Source organism: Aspergillus steynii (genome assembly GCF_002849105.1).
Source record: "Aspergillus steynii IBT 23096 chromosome Unknown P170scaffold_2, whole genome shotgun sequence".
NCBI lineage: Eukaryota > Fungi > Ascomycota > Eurotiomycetes > Eurotiales > Aspergillaceae > Aspergillus > Aspergillus steynii.
The window spans coordinates 2,879,425-2,898,353 of record NW_020194399.1 but is presented as its reverse complement, the minus strand read 5'-3'; the positions used below and the strand labels follow the sequence as shown (position 1 = coordinate 2,898,353).

The 18,929-nt window shown below is 52.6% G+C and overlaps 8 protein-coding genes across 8 annotated transcripts; 4 read left to right on the top strand and 4 right to left on the bottom strand.

Annotated features, from left to right (window-relative positions):
- Nucleotides 1-576: 576 nt before the first annotated feature.
- On the top strand, nt 577-4,501 carry P170DRAFT_402431 (acetyl-CoA synthetase-like protein; the record flags this gene model as incomplete). Its single annotated transcript, XM_024846426.1, has 2 exons — nt 577-795; nt 866-4,501. The coding sequence occupies 2 exons, from the start codon at nt 577-579 to the stop codon at nt 4,349-4,351; spliced, it is 3,705 nt and encodes a 1,234-aa protein (XP_024707653.1). The 3' UTR covers nt 4,352-4,501.
- A 269-nt stretch (nt 4,502-4,770) lies between these two features.
- P170DRAFT_507155 (MFS multidrug transporter) lies at nt 4,771-6,791 on the bottom strand (the record flags this gene model as incomplete). The annotated part of the gene is made up of 7 exons (XM_024854456.1): nt 4,771-5,113; nt 5,187-5,554; nt 5,613-5,966; nt 6,035-6,241; nt 6,297-6,420; nt 6,474-6,607; nt 6,661-6,791. The coding sequence occupies 7 exons, from the start codon at nt 6,786-6,788 to the stop codon at nt 4,791-4,793; spliced, it is 1,638 nt and encodes a 545-aa protein (XP_024707652.1). The 3' UTR covers nt 4,771-4,790.
- Nucleotides 6,792-7,613: 822 nt separating this feature from the next.
- On the bottom strand, nt 7,614-8,426 carry P170DRAFT_472249 (uncharacterized protein; the record flags this gene model as incomplete). Its single annotated transcript, XM_024852928.1, has 2 exons — nt 7,614-7,924; nt 7,976-8,426. 2 exons carry the CDS (start codon nt 8,424-8,426, stop codon nt 7,614-7,616), a joined length of 762 nt encoding a protein of 253 aa, XP_024707651.1.
- Nucleotides 8,427-9,046: 620 nt separating this feature from the next.
- Nucleotides 9,047-10,143, top strand: P170DRAFT_402429 (phosphoribosylaminoimidazolesuccinocarboxamide synthase; the record flags this gene model as incomplete). Its single annotated transcript, XM_024846425.1, has 3 exons — nt 9,047-9,242; nt 9,314-9,689; nt 9,767-10,143. Exons 1-3 carry the CDS (start codon nt 9,093-9,095, stop codon nt 10,141-10,143), a joined length of 903 nt encoding a protein of 300 aa, XP_024707650.1. The 5' UTR covers nt 9,047-9,092.
- A 77-nt stretch (nt 10,144-10,220) lies between these two features.
- P170DRAFT_378044 (CIA30 family protein) lies at nt 10,221-11,543 on the bottom strand. The gene is made up of 3 exons (XM_024845430.1): nt 11,452-11,543; nt 11,118-11,351; nt 10,221-11,026 (listed from the first exon to the last, which is right to left on the bottom strand). The coding sequence occupies exons 1-3, from the start codon at nt 11,537-11,539 to the stop codon at nt 10,314-10,316; spliced, it is 1,035 nt and encodes a 344-aa protein (XP_024707649.1). The 5' UTR covers nt 11,540-11,543; the 3' UTR covers nt 10,221-10,313.
- A 1,339-nt stretch (nt 11,544-12,882) lies between these two features.
- P170DRAFT_488937 (uncharacterized protein) lies at nt 12,883-14,439 on the top strand (the record flags this gene model as incomplete). The annotated part of the gene is made up of 4 exons (XM_024853979.1): nt 12,883-13,211; nt 13,266-13,392; nt 13,451-13,541; nt 13,639-14,439. The coding sequence occupies 4 exons, from the start codon at nt 12,883-12,885 to the stop codon at nt 14,130-14,132; spliced, it is 1,041 nt and encodes a 346-aa protein (XP_024707648.1). The 3' UTR covers nt 14,133-14,439.
- Nucleotides 14,440-16,619: 2,180 nt separating this feature from the next.
- P170DRAFT_472245 (uncharacterized protein) lies at nt 16,620-17,018 on the top strand (the record flags this gene model as incomplete). Its single annotated transcript, XM_024852927.1, has 1 exon — nt 16,620-17,018. One exon carries the CDS (start codon nt 16,620-16,622, stop codon nt 17,016-17,018), a length of 399 nt encoding a protein of 132 aa, XP_024707647.1.
- A 379-nt stretch (nt 17,019-17,397) lies between these two features.
- On the bottom strand, nt 17,398-18,444 carry P170DRAFT_423228 (zinc-binding alcohol dehydrogenase family protein; the record flags this gene model as incomplete). The annotated part of the gene is made up of 1 exon (XM_024847490.1): nt 17,398-18,444. One exon carries the CDS (start codon nt 18,442-18,444, stop codon nt 17,398-17,400), a length of 1,047 nt encoding a protein of 348 aa, XP_024707646.1.
- Nucleotides 18,445-18,929: the final 485 nt, after the last annotated feature.

The window sequence follows — 18,929 nt, the reverse complement described above, 5'->3', positions numbered from 1 at the left end:
ATGTTGTCCCGAATGCATCGCAATCGTGGCCATTGGTTGATCGGCAGGTGCCTATCTATCTATCTACTTATTGAATGACATTTCACTGTCTCATAGAATCGGCGTCTATATCGGGCGGGGTGTTGAATAGCATTATTTAGCATGAAGCATTCATTGACTGAGACTACTGAGATGTACAGAGTAAAGTAGAAAGTAGGGACGTAGTGAGGTAATGGCCCTGCAAATAGTTGACACCAACTCCGACTGGTAACTCCCCAAGTTTCTCTCTTTTCCTGCTGAAATCCGACAAGGCGGACTAATACCAGATGCGGTCTAGCTGCGATATCCGCCGAACGGACGGAAATCCCCACTTCTCCGCATTTCTCTCCCTCGGAGAATCCGCCCGCATCAACGGACGGCCAAAGGCCGCCTAGAGTCCACTATGTCGTCACGAGCACTAGGCACCGGCCGTATGGCGGGGAAATGGGCGGAATCCCCGGACCGGGGCGGTTGTCTTCCTGCAAATGAACGGGCAACATAAGAAAGACACCCAACGACCCCCGGATGGGCTTCAGCAACGACACAGACCGAGACAACATGGCTTCCGTGCAGATCCAACCCGTGACGCCGTCGCCGGTCCCGGCGCTGTTGACGCCGTCGAGGGTGGTGCCTGTCGTCTCTAGCGAGAGAGAGGAGCAGGTCATCTATACGATTGATGGGCTACTAAGGGCGAGAGCTGCTGGCGATAAGGCGGACGAACCCATCGTGGCCTATCCGGCGGAGGGGACGGAGTATGCGTACTATACGCCTCGTCAAGTAGGTGGTTTTCTGAAGTGGAGAGAGTGGAGCTGCGTTGGGTTGGACTGGGCTAATGGAATGAAAACAGTTGCATACGTTTGTCGAGGCAGCGGCGGTTCACTATTCGAAGGTGATTCCGCAGCGAAGGTCCTCGCAGGATGCGGTGCAGGTAGTGGGATTGCTGGGTCCGTCGGACTTTGAGTATCTCATTACTTTGCTGGCGATCTCGCGACTCGGCCATACGGTTCTTCTCCTGTCGACGAGAATCGCGGAAGATGCGTACGTCAGCTTGGTGGAGAGCACCAAGACGACGTTCTTGGTGACGCATGCCAGTTTTCAAAAGATGGGCGAGAATGTTGCCCAGCGAACGGGTGTCATTCGGCAGTCTGTGCTGAGTCGAGAGGACTATGAGCTGCCGGTTGCGGTGGACTTGCCTGCCGCTCAGCTTGATGCCCAGACGGAGGCGAAACATGTCTGCTGGGTCATTCATTCGAGCGGATCGACTGGCCACCCGAAACCTATCTACCAGACGCACTCGGGTGCCCTCCGCAACTATGCCAACAACTTTGGCCTGCGTGGCTACATCACCTTACCGTTGTTTCATGCTCACGGCATCAGTTGTCTGTTCCGTGCAGTCCACTCTCAGAAGCTGATTTATATGTACAACGCAAACCTACCGCTGACGGCACCCTCCTTGCTCGCCACGCTGCACGATCACCCGGAGATAGAGGTTCTCTACGCGGTTCCGTACGCGCTCAAGCTCCTCTCGGAGACGGAGGAGGGACTGAAGAAGATGGCGCGTCTGGATCTGGTCATGTTTGGCGGCTCCTCATGCCCCAAGCCGATTGGAGACAAGCTGGTGCAAAACGGCGTGCGTTTGGTGTCGCACTACGGCACAACCGAAACCGGTCAATTGATGACCTCCTTCCGCGATCGATCCGACTTAGACTGGGACTATGTGCGTCCTGGACCAACACTGCTGCCTTATCTTCGCTGGGAGGAACAGATGCCGGGCATCTATGAGCTCTCTGTCTTGGAAGGCTGGCCATCCAAGGTCGCCAGCAACCGGCCAAACGGGTCTTACGCAACAAAAGACCTTTTCGAGAAACACCCAACCAAAGAAAACGCATGGCGCTATTACGCTCGACTGGACGACACTCTTGTGCTTGAGAACGGCGAGAAGGCCAACCCGTTGGTCATCGAGGGAGTGGCCCGGAACAATCCTAACGTGGCCGAGGCGATCGCCTTCGGGGCCAACAAGCCACGACTGGGCTTGTTCTTGGTCCATGCCGAGAACAGCAGCAAGACCGACGGAGAGCTCGTCGACTCGGCATTCCCCGCGATCGAACAATGCAATGCGGAATCGCCCGCGTATGCCTACATCTCTCGTGACATGATTCGCGTCCTCCCGGCAGATGCCGAGTATCGCAAGACAGACAAAGGCACGGTCATTCGGTCCGCGTTCTATCGAGACTATCAGGAGCAGATCGACTTGATTTATGACTCTGAGGATGCGCAAGGAGACAAAGTGCTGGAGGGAGACGAGTTGCTTGACTTTCTGCGAGAGCAACTGCTGCAGATCGCGCCTTCCATCGAGCCTTCCAGCCTGAACAACACCACCGATATATTCGGCCTTGGAGTTGACAGTCTGCAGTCTATCCGACTACGAAGCGTTATTCTTAAGACCCTTGACCTGAAGGGGCAGAAGATATCCCAGAATTTTGTTTTCGAGAACCCGTCTGTGCAGGCGATGGCTGACGAGCTGACCCGCTTGTTTTTGGGCGACTCCAAGGAAGAAGTCCCCGTGGAAGATCGCATGCAGAATCTGATCCGGAAATACACAGAGCAAATTCCAGCGCATATCTCCCTATCCCGCGATTACGACGGCGAGCACGTCGTCGTGACCGGCGCCACTGGTTCTCTTGGCGCCCACGTTGTCGCCCAGCTGGCCCGATCCGACAATGTTCGTCGCATCTATTGTTTGGTTCGAGCGAAGACCAAGCATGCTGCCTATCGTCGAGTGCGCCAGTCCTTGCGCGACCGTGCCGTTCTCGAGGATTTGACCTCCGATGTTCAACGCAAGATTGTCGCGTTGCCTTCGGACCTTTCGGACGGCAAGCTGGGACTAGATTTCGACACGTACCATGAGCTGATGGAGTGTGCGACGGCCGTGATTCACTGCGCTTGGTCTGTCAATTTCAGTTGGTCTCTCGAAAGCTTTGAACAGAGCTGCATTGCCGGCACGCGAAATCTGCTCGGTTTCTGCCTCAATGTTCGAGCTCCCCAACCGGCGCGCTTTTCATTCTGCTCATCCGTGAGTACCGTCGCAAGGACCCCCGGGGGCTGGGCGCCCGAGGCATTGCCCGAGTCCTTGAGCTACGCTCAGAATATGGGATATGCGCAATCGAAGTTGGTGACGGAGCATATTGTGAATCGAGTTGCTCAGCAAACAGGCATGTCTGCGCGCGTGCTTCGCGTGGGCCAGATCATTGGCGATACGGTCCACGGCATCTGGAATGATTCGGAGGCGATTCCCATGATACTGCAGACTGCGAAGACGATTGGCGCACTGCCTCAGCTGGACGACGTTCTCTCGTGGACGCCTGTCGACACGATCGCGAGCAGCGTCATCGACTTGACTCTGGCAGAAGATGCGGGTGAAGTGATGAACGTGACAAACCCGATACTGAAGCATTGGACCTACGACCTCCTTCCGCTACTCAAACAAGCTGGCCTGGACTTCGAGGTGGTAGACCGACAGGAATGGCTGCGTCGACTGCTCAATTCCAACCGGGATCCGGCCGCCAATCCACCGATCAAACTGTTGCCATTTTTCGCCAATAAGTACGGCCACAATCACTCGAAGTCTTTTCTATTTTACAGCACCAACCTGGCACAGGCTGCCGCGCCCGCTCTTCGTCAGGCAGGCGGACTCACCCAAGAGCTCGTCACTCGGTTTGCTCGGTACTTCCAAAACGAATGCTGGAATCAGACCGCAAGCAGTCCACCCATCTCCGCACAAAGGACTAGCGAGGTCATCTTCCTTATAGGCCCCTGCGGCTGTGGCAAAACCACCGCAGCGCATGCTATAACTGAGCGACTGGGTCTCCCCGTCATCGAGGGCGACGACATGCACTCTCCAGCTGCCCGAAAGAAGATGAGCAACAAGATCCCCTTAACGGACGAAGACCGATGGGAGTGGCTGGCACATATCCGAGGCGCCGTCATGGACCGGTTACAGCAGCACCGCGACATTCCTGGATTAGTCGTTACCTGCTCCGCTCTGCGCACTGTCTACCGCGACCGTCTGCGCCGGCTCTCCGAGCTATTTGACTTCCCGGTTGGGGTCACCTTCTTGCTGCTTGATATTCACGACAAAGAGAAGTTGGAAGATAGATTGGTTGCTCGCTCGGAGGGTGAGGGTCACTATATGGCTGCGTCGATGGTTGACTCGCAACTGGAGCTGCTGGAGGAACCCGATATGTCGGAAGGCGATATCATTCGGGTGAATTCTAGCCAGGGGAAGTGGGATATGCTGCGCGATGTGGAGGCCCGGGCGAACAGCATTCTATGATTTTTGACTTCTTTTGATTACCTTTCTTATCACTTTTGTTGGCTTTCGTTCTGCTTATCATTTGTTAGGTCTTGGGTACGCGTTTGTTTCTCGGTCTGGCGTTTTATTGGACAGTCATTTTGCTGTAAGTAGATGACGTTGAATAAGAAGAATCATTATCTTTGATATGGGTTTGGTGGTGGAGGTAAAATGTATAGATTGAGGTTGGGATATCCCCGTGGAAATACCTTAATTATGCCCTTGCAACTTTTGAGAATAGTACATTTACACCCATCCTGCACCTAGTACCTAGTACCTAGTACCAAGATCCTAGACCCTAGATCCAAGAAGAACATAAATTTCCTATATCTCGATCCCAAGGGCAGCGAGCACTAGGTCACCAAACAACTACTTCACTCACTCACTCACTTAATCACACTCTAAACAGTTCTCAACGAGCTCACCTCCCCTCCGCACTCGCAACAAACTGCCTTCCCCTCCGAATCATCAACAGCGTGGCCAGAACCTGCACCGCTGCGAATCCAATCATCACCTGCATCTGGAGTGTATAGCTCCCCGCGAAGACGTCCCTCGTGAACGCCCGGATCCCCTCTGGCAGGTGAGCGATCGAGCTCGCGCTGCGCAGCAACATCGCCAGCTGGTCGGAAGGAAGAACATCAGAGAGGAGGTTCTTCAGTCGGCCGTTGAGGATGTTGCTTGCGATGGAGAGGCCCACGGCGCCGCCGAGGAAGCGGCATTGATTGAGCGCGCCGGTTGCGGTTGCTGGATGTATTGTCGTTAGTTAGGGATCGTGTACGGATAGGCAAGGATGAGAGAAGGAGGGAGGGGGACTTACACAGATCATTCGCATTCACGACATACGGAACAGCGAGAAGGAGATTCCCGATCGTAATACCCACGCCGGCGCCCGCGACAGCCTCGTAGCCGTATCCGGCTGCGGGGAAGACGCCCTGCGGCGAGATGGTCGAGAGAAGCGCCATGCCGACGGTGTGCAGGATGGAGCCGAACAGGACGATGTAGACGAAGGGGATGCGGCCCTTCAGGCAGGCGAGGTTGGCGATGGCTGTGGCGACGGTCGAGACGGCGGAGTACGGGATCAGGTGGATGCCGGCTTGCAGGGGGGAGAGCTGCGAGAGCACGATGAAGCGCTGGGAGAGGTATACGATCACGACGTTCCAGGGGCAGGCACTGACGAAGGTGGTTCTGGGGGTGGTTAGAATGGGTTTGTGTGTGTGGGAGAAGAGGGGAGACTTACATCAACATTCCGATCCAGGCTCTGTTGGATAGGAACCGCTTGGGGAATATGGGATGGTAGCCTTGCCATCTGGCGATGATGAACCATTCCCAGATGAAGAAAGCCACCCACAAAGCACCGGAGACAGACAGTAGGACGATTGCAGTAGTGGAGTTCCATGCGAATTCGATGAAGGTCTCGTTCAAGATGGTGATCAGGAGGAGAGAGGCAGCGAGCAGCAGGAAGACTCCGAAGGCGTCGATCCGTCGAAACAAGGTCATGTTGGGCTTCAGCAGGCGAAGGGATCCAGGCGGAGTCGTTCCGAAGTTCGTGGGCATCGCGATGGCAATCATCAGGATGGTCAGTGCCGCAGGGGGGAGACTAAAATCGCAAGGTCAGCAAATCAGTAACAGGGGATGGTAGAGTCCTTAGATATCGTGTGGACTCACTTAATGTAGAAGACCCATCGCCACAAAGCACGGTCGGCCAGCACACCACCGATGATCGGACCAGTCAGAGAGGCAAGTGCGACCGCAAACGACATGAGACCTCCATAGATCGGGATCTTTTCCTTGGGACCAACTTCGTAGGTGCACAGGATACTGAGAGGATAGACGCCTGCGCCTCCAACGCCTTGAAGAGCTCTGAATATGATTCTGTCGGGGTCAGTTAGGTCTGCAACGGAATTTTCTTGAGGTTAATGAGACATACAGTTGATTAATATTATCAGCCAATGCACAGGCCATCGAGAAGACGAGAAACATGAAGAGGGCGGCGTTGATCGTGCGCTTCCTGCCGATTAGATCGCTGATTCGGGTCCAGAAGGGAATGAAGCCTAAATGACGTGAGTGAACAAGAAGCAATTACTGAATTGATATAGATTCCTACCAGTAAACGTGGTCAGATACGCAGTGACAATCCAGCTGGTCTTGTCGAACCCCCCCAAATCGTCGGTAATCGTGACCAGGGAGGTGCTGACAATGGTGACTTCGAGATTGACCAGGTAAAGACTGATGAACATACTAGGTTTTGTTAGCTAATTCTATCACCAAGAACAGGACAAGGGAGGAAGTACCCAAGAATGGTGATGATCAGCCTCCATCCATGAGGGTGAACAGGCTGCCAGGTTATCTCTTCGGACGAGCTATACTCAGGCGGAATCCCCGCCTCAAGAGGCACCAGCTCCTTTGATTCTCGTGCCATTGCGAAGAACAGATTCGTATTGATGAAAATGTTGCAGCAGCAGAGGATGTCAAGGTTAGGTGGACATGGTCATGAAGGGTCGAGAGCTGAGATCTTTATAGACGCAGGAGACGCAGGGGCCTCCACGTCTAGAGGAATTTCCCGGCGAAGTGGCGATCCACGACTGGTACGATCAGGACCTCGAATCTCGATGTGACTCGGAGGATCCCTCTAAATCAACCTCGTGTAACGACAGGATAGTTCCAGGCCTCACATGCTTGCTAATGAGATCGTCGATCTACCCGATACCTTGGATGATGATGTGCGTTTACCGGAACAAGGAACTAGAGATGGAACTATGGATACTCGCCTGCATTCGTGCTGGCATTTAGGAAATAACAACATCCTTCGATCTATGTGCAACATGCTCGAGTTAGAACGGAACTGACAAATCCTGCGACCCTCCAAGACAGCCCAGGAATCTGGAATTGTAGATAAAAAGTCTTTATGAACGAATGCTACTTTCCCTTGGTTCTTCATATAAAAGTTCTATGCTTATAGCCATGTGGACCGCCCTATAGGCCATTGACTCTGGCCGTTTGATGTTGAAAAGTGGCAAATAAAGCAAATTACTAAATGATTACTGAATATGCAAATTGAATTTAAGCAAATCTGGTGTTTATTTGGGTGTAAAAACAAGCAAGTAGTCGCCGAGTCCGGCGTTCAGAGCGTATCCCGAAATCCCATTAAGAAGAATCCAAAAACGACCTCCAACTCCTTGCTGATCACAAAAGAAACAAATCTAACTCTAGTTAAAACATTCTACTCCTTTCAATCATTCGGCTTTCAAACAGGTGCAAAGAAAACGTTCGGCTCATTATCTGAGTCGGTGTATTCCACTGAATACCAGGCATCTTCAAGCTGTGCCTCTGCGCAGTCGTACATGTTAACAATATCGTATTCCTCAAGCACGTCATCACAAATGTAAGGCCGGCGAAATCTCGCAAGCGCACGCAGATTCCGGTCATTGCGAGTCAGGGCCGCAGGAGAAGCTGGCTGCACAGAATGCCCCCGCTGGCTGTCTTGGGCGAGGTCCAGTGGCGAAGGTCGCGATAGAGTGTGCAGCGACCGCTGTTCTGGAGCTCTAAATCTTCTTCCTGGATTCAGGTCAGTATATGTTGTTTTCTCACTGAAAGAATGAGACTTACTCATGGGGATCTGCACGGGCGTGTTTGATGGGAGTTGAGACTCCGTGGCAATCTTGTCCCAGTCGTTTTCGTTGTCGCCATCATTTTCGTCGTCCTTTGCTTCTGCAGGTTCGTTGGAGACTTGAGAGGTGTTCTGGCTCGGTTTCTCATCGTGAGGTCTATCTTGAACGGGTTTCGGTTCCTCCTCGTTCTTCTCCTCGCGAATGCTGGTCTCTGGCTCGATCGCCTCGTTTGCCGGCTCCTTCTCAGCTCCTACACAGTGAGATGTACGCATCTCCTCCTCATCTTTGGACCGATTCAGATGGTCAAAAACCGTCAGGCCGTTTCTCGGACAAACAGTCTCTTCTACCAGAGGAACAGGAGCCGACAGTGGCGTCGGTGGCGGAGTAGGTGGCAGGAAACGCCAGAGATCAGTGACCCGGGCAGAAGCTTTAAAGTGAAACCTCGCCATGGTGATATTTGTGATAGTTAAGACGTAGGTAAGTTGAGGGCTGTGAGTAAAAGTAGTTTGATTCTGACAGATGAAAGTAGTTGCAGGGGGATGGAGTTGGGTGGAAGTCGAGGTGTGAGTAATATTCTGAGGCCGTCTGTCATTATGACATGGACAGATCCATTCCGCGGTGGCCGCAAATCCGAGGATTTTGGCGGATTTGGTGTTTGTCCTTCTGATTTAAGTTTGGAGGACTATACTATTTATTATTATTATTAATGTTCTTCCATTTTCATTTTTTGATTAAATTTCAATTTTTCCTATTTTGTTTCGGAATGAGTATAGCCTGAGGATATCAGCTGGAAACACAATATACATTCATGGTCATGGTTATTGTGGGGTTACTAGAAACAGTGTAGATGTATAGCTGTAAAAGAAACACCTATCCTCGATGTCTTCTTCTGCAGACCATCTAAGAAGCCAACACTGAAGCATTCATCTACCTTCTACTCAAGAGACACAAGACGATTAGGGCACGCAACGTCATCTGCATCCCGCACTGCTGCCTCAGGCACTCCTGCCCCGCCCCGCTTATCGATTGTGACTCGCATACTTTCTTCTCTTCTGCTTCCTGGAATTCCCCGATCGTCCCTCCACCTTCATTCCACTCAATTGCCTCCCCCCACCATGTCGACGGCCCTCACCACCACTGACCTGCAAGGCGCCCTGCCGCTCATTGCCCGCGGCAAGGTCCGCGACCTGTACGAAGTCGACGAAAAGACCCTGCTGTTCGTCGCGTCGGACCGCATCTCCGCCTACGATGTGATCATGGAGAATGTACGCCCCTCCCTGGCCCTTCCTTTCACCCCAAAGGCCCCCGACCCAGCTAACCACCCAATTCAAACCAGGGCGTCCCCAACAAAGGCATCCTCCTCACGCTGTGCACACAGCACTGGTTCCGGGTCCTCACGGCCGCCGTGCCCTCGCTGCGCACCCACTTCCTGACCCTCGACCTGCCCCCGCAAGTGCCCGAGTCGCTGCGCCCGACCCTCCAGAACCGCAGCATGCAGGTGCGCAAGCTCAAGATCCTGCCCCTCGAAGCCATCGTCCGCGGCTACATCACCGGCTCCGCCTGGAACGAGTACAAGAAGTCCGGCACCGTGCACGGCATCCCCGTTGCGCCGGGTCTGCAGGAAAGTCAGGCCTTCCCGGATGGTCCGATCTATACGCCGAGCACGAAGGCCGAGCAGGGTGATCATGATGAGAATATTCATCCGGATCAGGGTATGTCTTTCTTTCCATTCTTGGTCTTTTAGTTTGATGAGGGGAAACTGGACACGGGCTGACTGGTTGGCTGTTAGCTGTGGCGATTGTGGGCGAGACCTACGCCTCGATCATCGCCTCGTTGGCGGTGGAACTGTACAAGACGGCTCATGCGTATGCGCTGGAGCGCGGCGTGATCATCGCGGACACCAAGTTCGAGTTCGGACTGGACCTGGAGACGAATGAGGTGGTGCTGGCGGACGAGGTGCTGACGCCGGACTCGTCGCGGTTCTGGCCCAAGGATCTGTACGCCGTCGGACGGGGACAGCAGAGCTTCGACAAGCAGTATCTGCGGGACTGGCTGGTGCGGGAAGGTCTGAAGGGCAAGGAGGGCGTTCGGATGAGCGACGAGGTGGCGCAGAAGACGAGCGAGAAGTACAAGGAGGCGTGGGAGAAGTTGACGGGGGGAAACTAATTTAACATCGAGTTGTCTAGGTAGCTTTTATTAGCTGATACGGACAGTCTGTGCACCCTATCAAACAAAAGAATCTTGAATTATATGGAGTCTGTCAAGCCGCTTTTTGGAACAACTGATAAGCGTGGTATTCAAAGGTATGGTACATTCTGCATCATCATGGTATCTATTTATTTCTCCCACTCGTCGCGCAACGCCCCCAAGCCCTGTCCCTTCTTATCCTCCCGCTTGGGCGACGATTCCGATTTATCGGCCGTCGTGCTCGCCTGCCATTCATTCTCGACGCCCTCATCGACAGGGAGGGCATCCGCACCGCAGATCTGCCTCTCCTCGTCGATCTCGGCCCTACTAATCCCATTCGTGGCCCAGATGCGGTGAATCCGCAGATCATACGGGCCCTCGACGCGGTCCGTCAGACCGATTCCGATACTCTTGACGCGCTGACGAATGATTGAGGTCTGTGGCTCAACGACCAAACCATGATTCGTGCGCACAAACGAATTGAATGGCAGCAAAATGGTCTCCCAGCCGGTGGAGCCGGAGGTCGTGGCGCTGGCGGACGACATGATGGTGGATTCGGGGGGCACGTCGGACAGCGACTCGGGGATGCCGCTGGGATACATGGTGTCGGCGAGGTCGGGGTCCTCGAGGGCCTGGGGCAGCGAGTCGCGGTAGAGCGAGGGGTCCTGGACGCGGTGGTGGCGTGTGTACAGCCGGTGCTGGTGGATGTCGGTCTCGACGATCGAGTCGGTCTGGATGTTCACGGTGTAGCGGCGGCCGTCGGACTTGACGCGCAGCGCGAGGTAGGCGTACGGGTCAACGTCCCAGTACAGGCGGCCGAAGAGCCAGAAGCCCCGGTCTCGGTTGCGGAAGGCGGCGTACCCTGTATGCGAGGAGCGTGAGACGTTAGTGAGGGATTGATTTTATCTACGCAACACGGTGCGCCGTTGTGTGGGATCGAATGGATCACGGACCGGTGCGTTCCACCCTCCAGTTGTTAGGCAGCCTTGTGGAAATGCTTCCGTGGAATCTCGCATGGGCAGGAGCGTTTGAGCCGGGATCCGAAGGAACAAAATCTAGACTGGCTGTACTGAAGCCGCCGACAGCACGGTCGGCCATGGTCTTGCAGCCGGCGACGGCGGACTCGTCTTCGAAGTCCATGAGGTAGTAGGGTTTCGTGGGCGTGTGTAGAGCTTCTGAGTTCCATGCTGCAGGGATTCAGGATAGTCAGTAGGGTCATCTACATGGAGCAGAGAAATATCAGGCGGAGAGAATCGATGGTAGCATTTCGGGTCCCGTTGAACGCACCGATTTTCGAAAGGCGCGTGAGCTCGGCGGCGCTGCGCTTCATGAAGCCGGCCGGTTTGGCGGCCAGACATCTTGCCGTGGGAATCATGACGGGTCAATAGAGTGATTGGGGGAGCGGAGATTGGATTGATGGAGAAACCAGGCAGAGGGAGGGAGGCTGGCGAGAAAAATACCTCCTGGAGGACGATCGATCGACTTCGGATCCGTCGAGCATGACGTCGCGTGGTTCTCTGCCTGCTGTCACCGCCTTCTATGTTGGGTGGGATCTCTATGACGACAGCAGCTGCAGCAGGGAGGGCGTCGACCACGACATGTCGATAAAATAGAAAATAGAGTTGATGGATGTATTCTGCACGGCTAACAGTAGATGCACAGGCAGTTGGGTATGCCATAACGCTGTCGTGGGTGCGGGGGGTTGCAGTCAGATGGGCAGCCTGCCATCCGTCGTCGTCTGTTCCTTCCAAAATCAAGACCAAGTAGCCCGGATGAGCGCAGTTGGCGCCCACTGATGGTGTCAGAATAGCCGTAATCTGCCGAGAAAACCGATCGAGTGCTGTTGAACGGTGTTGAGGGAAATGGGGGTGGTTGATGCCGGAGTGTCGTCCTTCCCGCTGCTGAGGTTGACAAGACAACAGACAGTCATCCGCCCAAAACAGCCAACCCTCGGCCTTCCATACGCCAGAAGTCATGGGACAGACAGACTGTGCTCACCGCATTGTCCTCAGGTGTCCAGTGTTTTGCTGTGGTGACCCCCCTGGATTGTATCCTCGCTAGCCCTAACTTCTGCTAGCCCTAACTTCATGGGCTTGGTCGCTGTTCTCTACAAATTATTCGAAGTTCTCCTGGTTATAGATATAATAAACTATTTTCAACAACCCAGTCACTGTTCCCACTCTGCTGAGCCTTCACTGAGAGGCTACAAGTGAATTGAGGAGGCGTGACGTAGGGTGTTGTCGTGCAGTGACCACCGCCCGCTGCCTGGGCGCTGCTTATCATTATTAGTCTCGGCGATACCTCCTAGAATCAACTGGAACTTAAGCTTCATGGCCACTCGGAAATAGGAATAGCTGCAAGCTGGTCTACGGTTCGAGGGTCGTCGTCCACTCTTCGATCCCAGTCCCTCCTCTCCTTTCCAGACCGAGAAGAGAGAGACCAGTCCCCCGCTGGCAACACCGCAGGACCAATAGGTTCTTTTCTTTCCGTGGCTCTACAGTACGTACAAACTACGAACACCTACGAATAACTACGTAAGAACCCAAACACCACACTGCAGTGAGTCACAGACAATGCCATGCAAGCAAAAGCTCCAGAGATTCTCCTTCATCCTCTCTGCAACCAACTGTCTTCTGCACTCACATCGTGCAAAATCCATCAGAACATCGCTTTTATCGCTCTCCTGCCTCGATTTACAACAGATTCAACACCAACACCATGAACAACTACTACTACCCCCAGTTTCCCGTCCCCCTCCAGCCTATGGCTCCCCACCATCCCCAAGGCCCCTGGCCTCAGAACCCAGGCCACGGTGCTTTCATGGCACCCCCTGGCTTCTTTGGCCCACCTGCACCGCCTATCTTTTTCATGGCGCCCGGCATGGCGCCCCAACCCCCGTTTGCCCCAGTTATGCCGGTCATGAGACCTCATATGGGCCCTATGGTCTTTCCTCCGCCTCCTCCACCTGCCATCGCCCCCCAGACCCCAATCAACGACGGCAACGCCCAAGGGATCTTGCCGCGGGAGTTTCGCGTGCATGTAGGAAAGTAAGTAGACAGTCTGCTCTACATGCCATGATATTATACTAATCCGTGACATAGCCTGCCGAGAAGCATGGACGAAGCCCAAGTCAGGGACGCGCTGCGGCGGACCTTCATGAACATCGGCCCTTGTTTCATCAGGCCGATGCTTGAAGCCAGATTCCCGACCGCGTTCGTCCAGTTCACGGTGAGTGTCTTCCCTTTTCCATTTGTTGCGATCGGTATGTCTTCTAACATGTCGATAGGCACCCGGCCATGCTGAGCAAGCCCGGCGGCTTCATCAAAACGTCCGGATTAGAGGACGACTTCTGCGGATCGAGCTTGCCGAGGGAGGAAGTAAGTAGAGACTGCCCTTGTAGAGCATATTAGGCCTGGTTTCAGGCTGTTGATATGTGTTTATACGTACTAGAATGTCGTGCTAATAGTCTATCAGGATGGCCGGCAAATCAAAATGGCCTGATCTTCCCGGTCCACCCGATCGAACCGGTCGCACCGGTCGAACCGGTAGTCCCGGCGCCTCGGCCGCAGCCACAACCTTATCAGGGTCCACTGATAGTACACAGTGTGCCCCCCTCGTCCTTACCAGATAGAGACGAGGGAGAAGAAAGGCCCGAGAAAGAGGAAGAAGAGAAGAAGAAGGAGGAAGAGAAAGAGGAGGAAGAGAAGAAGAAGGTGGAAGAGGAAGAGGAAGAGAAAGGGGAAGAGAAAGAGGAAGATTCCACGCCTGGCCCAACTCCGACTCGGCCCCAAACACCCGACCGTACTTCCCTCGAGGGGTACATCAGGTATTTCACCCTCCTGGCTGCGGAGGAATTGGGCCATACCGACCAGCCCCATATCATAGAGTCCGTGGCTGCGGATATGGAGGACGAGTACAGGAAGAAGGACGAGACCAGCGCGATAGTGTTGAGATTGGACAAGGCCTAATTACCGAGGCCCGACATCTCTTGGATATGGTCTGAAACAGGCTTTGAGACCTGTAACAAGGTATGGTGTCTTTCTTTCGTGTCCTTTCATTTGTATTTTGTGTTATTTTTCATTTGTTTCCCTGGAGTCGGAGTTGGATATGGATCATTCACGCAGTCTGAGCTGGGACTCGACGGTGCATTCTTGCTTGCTTTTTCTTATTGTTTGTTTTATGTTTCCTTTTCATGTTCAAGGTTATACCAAGCCTCGGTTGGGTGGTAGGGACGGGCTTGGGCCGCTTTGCGGCACCACTTCGCATTCTACAGCGGAGCTAACAAATAAAACCTCAATTCATTCACCACTAAACGATTCTACTGTATAGCCAAACTCCATTAATGCTCGTAGCGGCACACTGGGTTGCTAGATTCAATAGGGCAAACTGATCAGAGCCTTATATTTACTTCTCCACACCTGAACCATTATCTACCGATTCTTGGGAAACGTTGAAATAACAGATATCGGCCCTAAACAGTTAATAGACACGTTTCTAACAGGGTATGTGGCGAAACCTTCTCATGTGTACAGCTTTATAGATCTGGACCATATCAGTTTTGCGGATTTGGCAATCTTGATGGTATTCCCCTTTTATACGAGTAGATTTTCATAGTATTTGAGATAAGATATCAAGTGAGTCCCTATTGTCTACAGAAAGGGGGATAGAGCACCTAAATCAGTATCTATATAGATAGTGTTGCAAATTTCGAACCTCATTATTCTCAGCTCTAGATCTTATAATTTCTCGCTTAGTTTCAATATTTCCCACAAGTATATTCATTCCTGCCCCTCATTCCCTCGCACGGTTCCAGTATCCATTGAGTAACACTGACGTGCCTTTTGACCAAAAGAGTGAAATAAGCGAGCTAGGAACCGTGGTGTAGTAGGAAAATTTCAATTGACGCCGGAGGAGAGATCCTATGTACGGTCATGAAATTGAGCTTCAAGGTTCTATGCTTCTGGGTTTTGCGTCAGAACTCGATTTTGTTATGTGACTGTACTTTTGCTGGGAAAATAAATAGATAAATAAGTAATAAACACAGCAAAGGAAAATAAAAGAAAATAAAAAAGAACGAAGAAGAGGGAGGACGGGACGAGTCTTGGTTCACGATCTGTTACCGTCCAAAGTTATTCCAGAGAAGCCTCTCACCATTTTCACTCGGAAGCCTGCCCCGTAAGAGACTGGATGCAGAATTTATTGCTTCCATTGAGATAGAAATAAAGGTCTAATCGTGCTGGAAATTTGTAGCGGTATCAGTTCGGTTGGATCAAAATGGAATGAATGCCTTGCATTTGCACAAGGCTCTTGTAGTGAAGATGGCTCCAGGAATGCATAGCGATTTGATCGCATAGGGATTATTAATGGCCCGAGTCATTTGCAAGTAACCTGAGAACTTGGAATTCACCCACAATCGTGCTTGCAGAAGCTCTACATATTGAAGTCTTTTACGATAGTAAATGGTCCAATACTAGCGTCAATGGGCACGACTGGCTAATGCGAAATTAGACACATTTTCATACATATGCTGGCGAACCTATCAGCTCAAAATAAGCATATTGGGTGGTCCCACTTTTAACATGCATGTTTCTGCGAGATCTCAGCTGAAATGCAATGTAACCTCAGCCCTGCCTTCTTTTAGCCTATATTTGCCACCAGTACAATTGATCGGGCACTATGTAACCGCGATTGGAACAAGTGCTCATAATATACAAGGTCAATTACTGATCTAAGAGTTGCAATGGTATATCGTGCGTTATTTCCGGTGGTCTATTGTTGGCCCCATTCCTCAGCCGCAGCACAATTTGATGAACTATGAAGATCTCATGTTAGGGTTGCAATCGGGAGTCGATCGTTGCTCCACTAGTGTCAGGGAGCTATCTCCGCCCATGAACTAGTTCGATCGCGCAATACAAGCCCACGATCATTTTCCAGGGACTTTACGGGTGTCGACTGTGGCCGAAAAGGACATCAAAATTGGACGAGAAATTTCTCAACACAGGAAATGAAGCATCCTATGCAAATGAATAAGACAAGTCTCCGCAGAACATCGTTATACCTTCAATCCTCGTGAGTCCTAAGAAACACCAACTCATTTTTGAGATGTGATATGCCTACATGAGACTACATGAGATCTCCCAAGTTCTCGCTGAAACAGTACTGATCTACAGCATGATTCACGCACTGACGGTACGTTCTCCCAGAGTAGCGTGCTTGTAATATCGCAATGTAACCCACCTTCTCTTGATCCCTACAGCTTCCTTTCAGCTGGGGCTCCAGCTGAGTCCAAAACTACCAACATGTTGTAATCACACGCACACGTTGGTAAACAACGGCGGCAAGTACCATGGCTTGTCACAGCATAAAAAGCCAGACCTCCTCCCATCTCTTCCCAGCAACTCAACATCTTCCTATTCATCCATCAATCAAACCACCAACAGCCACCAACAACCACCATGAAATTCATCATCCTCTGCCTTTTCGCCCTCCTCCATCTCGCCGCCGCCGCGAAGTCCAAATGGTACAACGCCGGCTGGCCAGTGGGCGATAAATCGTGGAAGCCCACGGACTACACCTTTGCGCGCGAGACCGGCATCGACAGATACCGGCTCTACGATGCCGGCGGTCGTATCTACACGTACCAGCTCGATATTCACGTTGCCGATGGCGAAAGCGGCTGGTTGCGGACATACGTCTTCGAAGACTCGACTGCCGACGAGTACACCATTAATGCCTTCAGAGATGGCGAGCACAGCGTGAGCTTTAATTCCGAGGATGCGTATATTCTTCGGGTTAAGGATACTGAGACTTGGTATGTTGATCCTTTATTTGTGTATGCTTTTTATTATGAATGAGACTGACGAGGTTTAGAATAACGAGATATACTTGTGGTGGAGCCAGATGGTTCCCTGTCTTCCACCGTCGATGACCAACATTGAGGGGGTTGGGGCATTCAACATGCTTCATTGGTGTAGCTGTAAAGCATGGCTTTGCGCTTATTAGAGTTTTCAGTCTTGAGAAGGATTTCGTTCAACAGTGTGTTGCTTATTGGGATGATGGTTCCATGGGTTATTCTCATGGTCAAGTAACCCTTGTATAAACCCTCTATCCACCTCATAAAGCTCATTCCCACTGCATCGTTCAACTTATGATATTTGGAAATTATTTGCGAAATATATTTACTTTGTTATACATAAATCATAAACCAACAAAAGACTCCAGAGCCCCACAAATCTATGCGGTATCGGCAATGCGATACACCAGCTTCTCACCACTAACCTTATCCTCCTGCATGGCCTTCATGCCCTCCAGCACACCTCTCAAACCACCACCACCGACCTTAATCGGATGAGGCTTAACCTTGCCTTGCGCAAGCAGCTCCCGCGCCGTAGCCCAGAACTTCTTCGCAAACTCCATATCCTCGGGCTTCGCCTCGAACGGAATGTTTCCGAACATGAACGCCTCGCCAACGCTCGTATATCCAAGCGTCCAGCGATCGTTGACATTCTCACGCTCGATCTTCACAACCAAGAGCGCCGAGTACTCGCCTCCCTCGGTGGAGATCGCCTCGTCGCAGAACTTCGCGCTCGACTGGACGGAGATCGTATCAAAGACATATTTCAGGCCATTGTTCGTGTAATTGCGGATCTCAGCCGCAGCGTTGGGGTCCTTATAGTCGAAGACGGCGTCGGCGCCGAGACTCTTCACCAGGTCGAAGTTATGCGGCGAACAGGTCGTCAGGACCTCGTAGCCGGACAGCTTGGCGAACTGGATCGCAAGGGTTCCCGTGGCGCTGGAGCCGCCGTAGATGAGCACGGGTTCCTTCTGCGTAGTGGGCTGGGTGGGCCAGGCGAGCTTCAAGCTCTGGTACAAGCCCTGGCCGACGGTGGTGACGCCGACGCCCAGAGTCGAGGCCTCCTCGAAGCTGAGGTTGTCGGGGATCTTGACCTGGATGTCGCCCTTGGCGGTGATGTATTCGGCGAAGGTGCCGTCTTCGTGGTTGACGGCGTTCGAGCCGTGGACGAAGCCGAGCACGCGGTCGCCCTTCTTGAGGTCCTTGGTGACGGCCTTGCCGACGGCTTCGACGGTGCCGGCGTAGTCGCAGCCGACGATGGGGCCGGGGGGAGCCAGGAACGCGACATGCTTCCAGTCGGTGGGGTTCAGGGCCACGGCGACGGTCTTGATGAGGATGTAGTCATCGCGGAGGGTGGGGACGGGGTGGTTGGGGACGAGGTCGGCTTTCTTGGGCTCGGTGATGACGACAGCTTTTTGGGTGGCCATGGTGACAGTGATGGTTGGGAGGTAGGAGTTGATTAGGTTGGAAGAGTGATTAGAGCAGGAGATTCAAGCGTAAAGGTTTTGATAGTATACAGGAAGTTGGACATCGGCTTCCAGGAGCTCTTATAAGATTATGAGACAAAACAAATAGCTGGAACCCGACTGAACGGCACCGAAGCAACGCAAACGAGATTACAAATGGGATTCCAAGCTCCATATGTGTAAACTGTAAACGGAAACGATTAGTGAACAGCTTTGCTCCACTGGAGTCTCTAACGTCATGAAGAACGGACACTCGGGACCAACCACAGTGTCGGGTGTCGAGAACGACCCACCGCGGACGGTTGCAAGTTCTGCTCAATTTTTCAACCGTCGGGATCGGTGCAATTAATGATGCTTGCTAAGCCGATATCGTGCAGGATTGCGCCCTAGGGATTGGACATGTTTGAGCTTCGATTGTCCATTCCATCAACCGAGGTTTAGGAGCT

Bases quoted from the DNA above. Each gene is read 5' to 3' on its own strand.
- P170DRAFT_378044 (XM_024845430.1), bottom strand. From the start codon at position 11,539: ATGATTCCCACGGCAAGATGTCTGGCCGCCAAACCGGCCGGCTTCATG. The intron at 11,352-11,451 runs GTGCGTTCAACG...GAATCCCTGCAG, and splicing joins CACGCGCCTTTCGAAAATCG to CATGGAACTCAGAAGCTCTA. The intron at 11,027-11,117 runs GTCCGTGATCCA...CCTCGCATACAG, and splicing joins CTGGAGGGTGGAACGCACCG to GGTACGCCGCCTTCCGCAAC.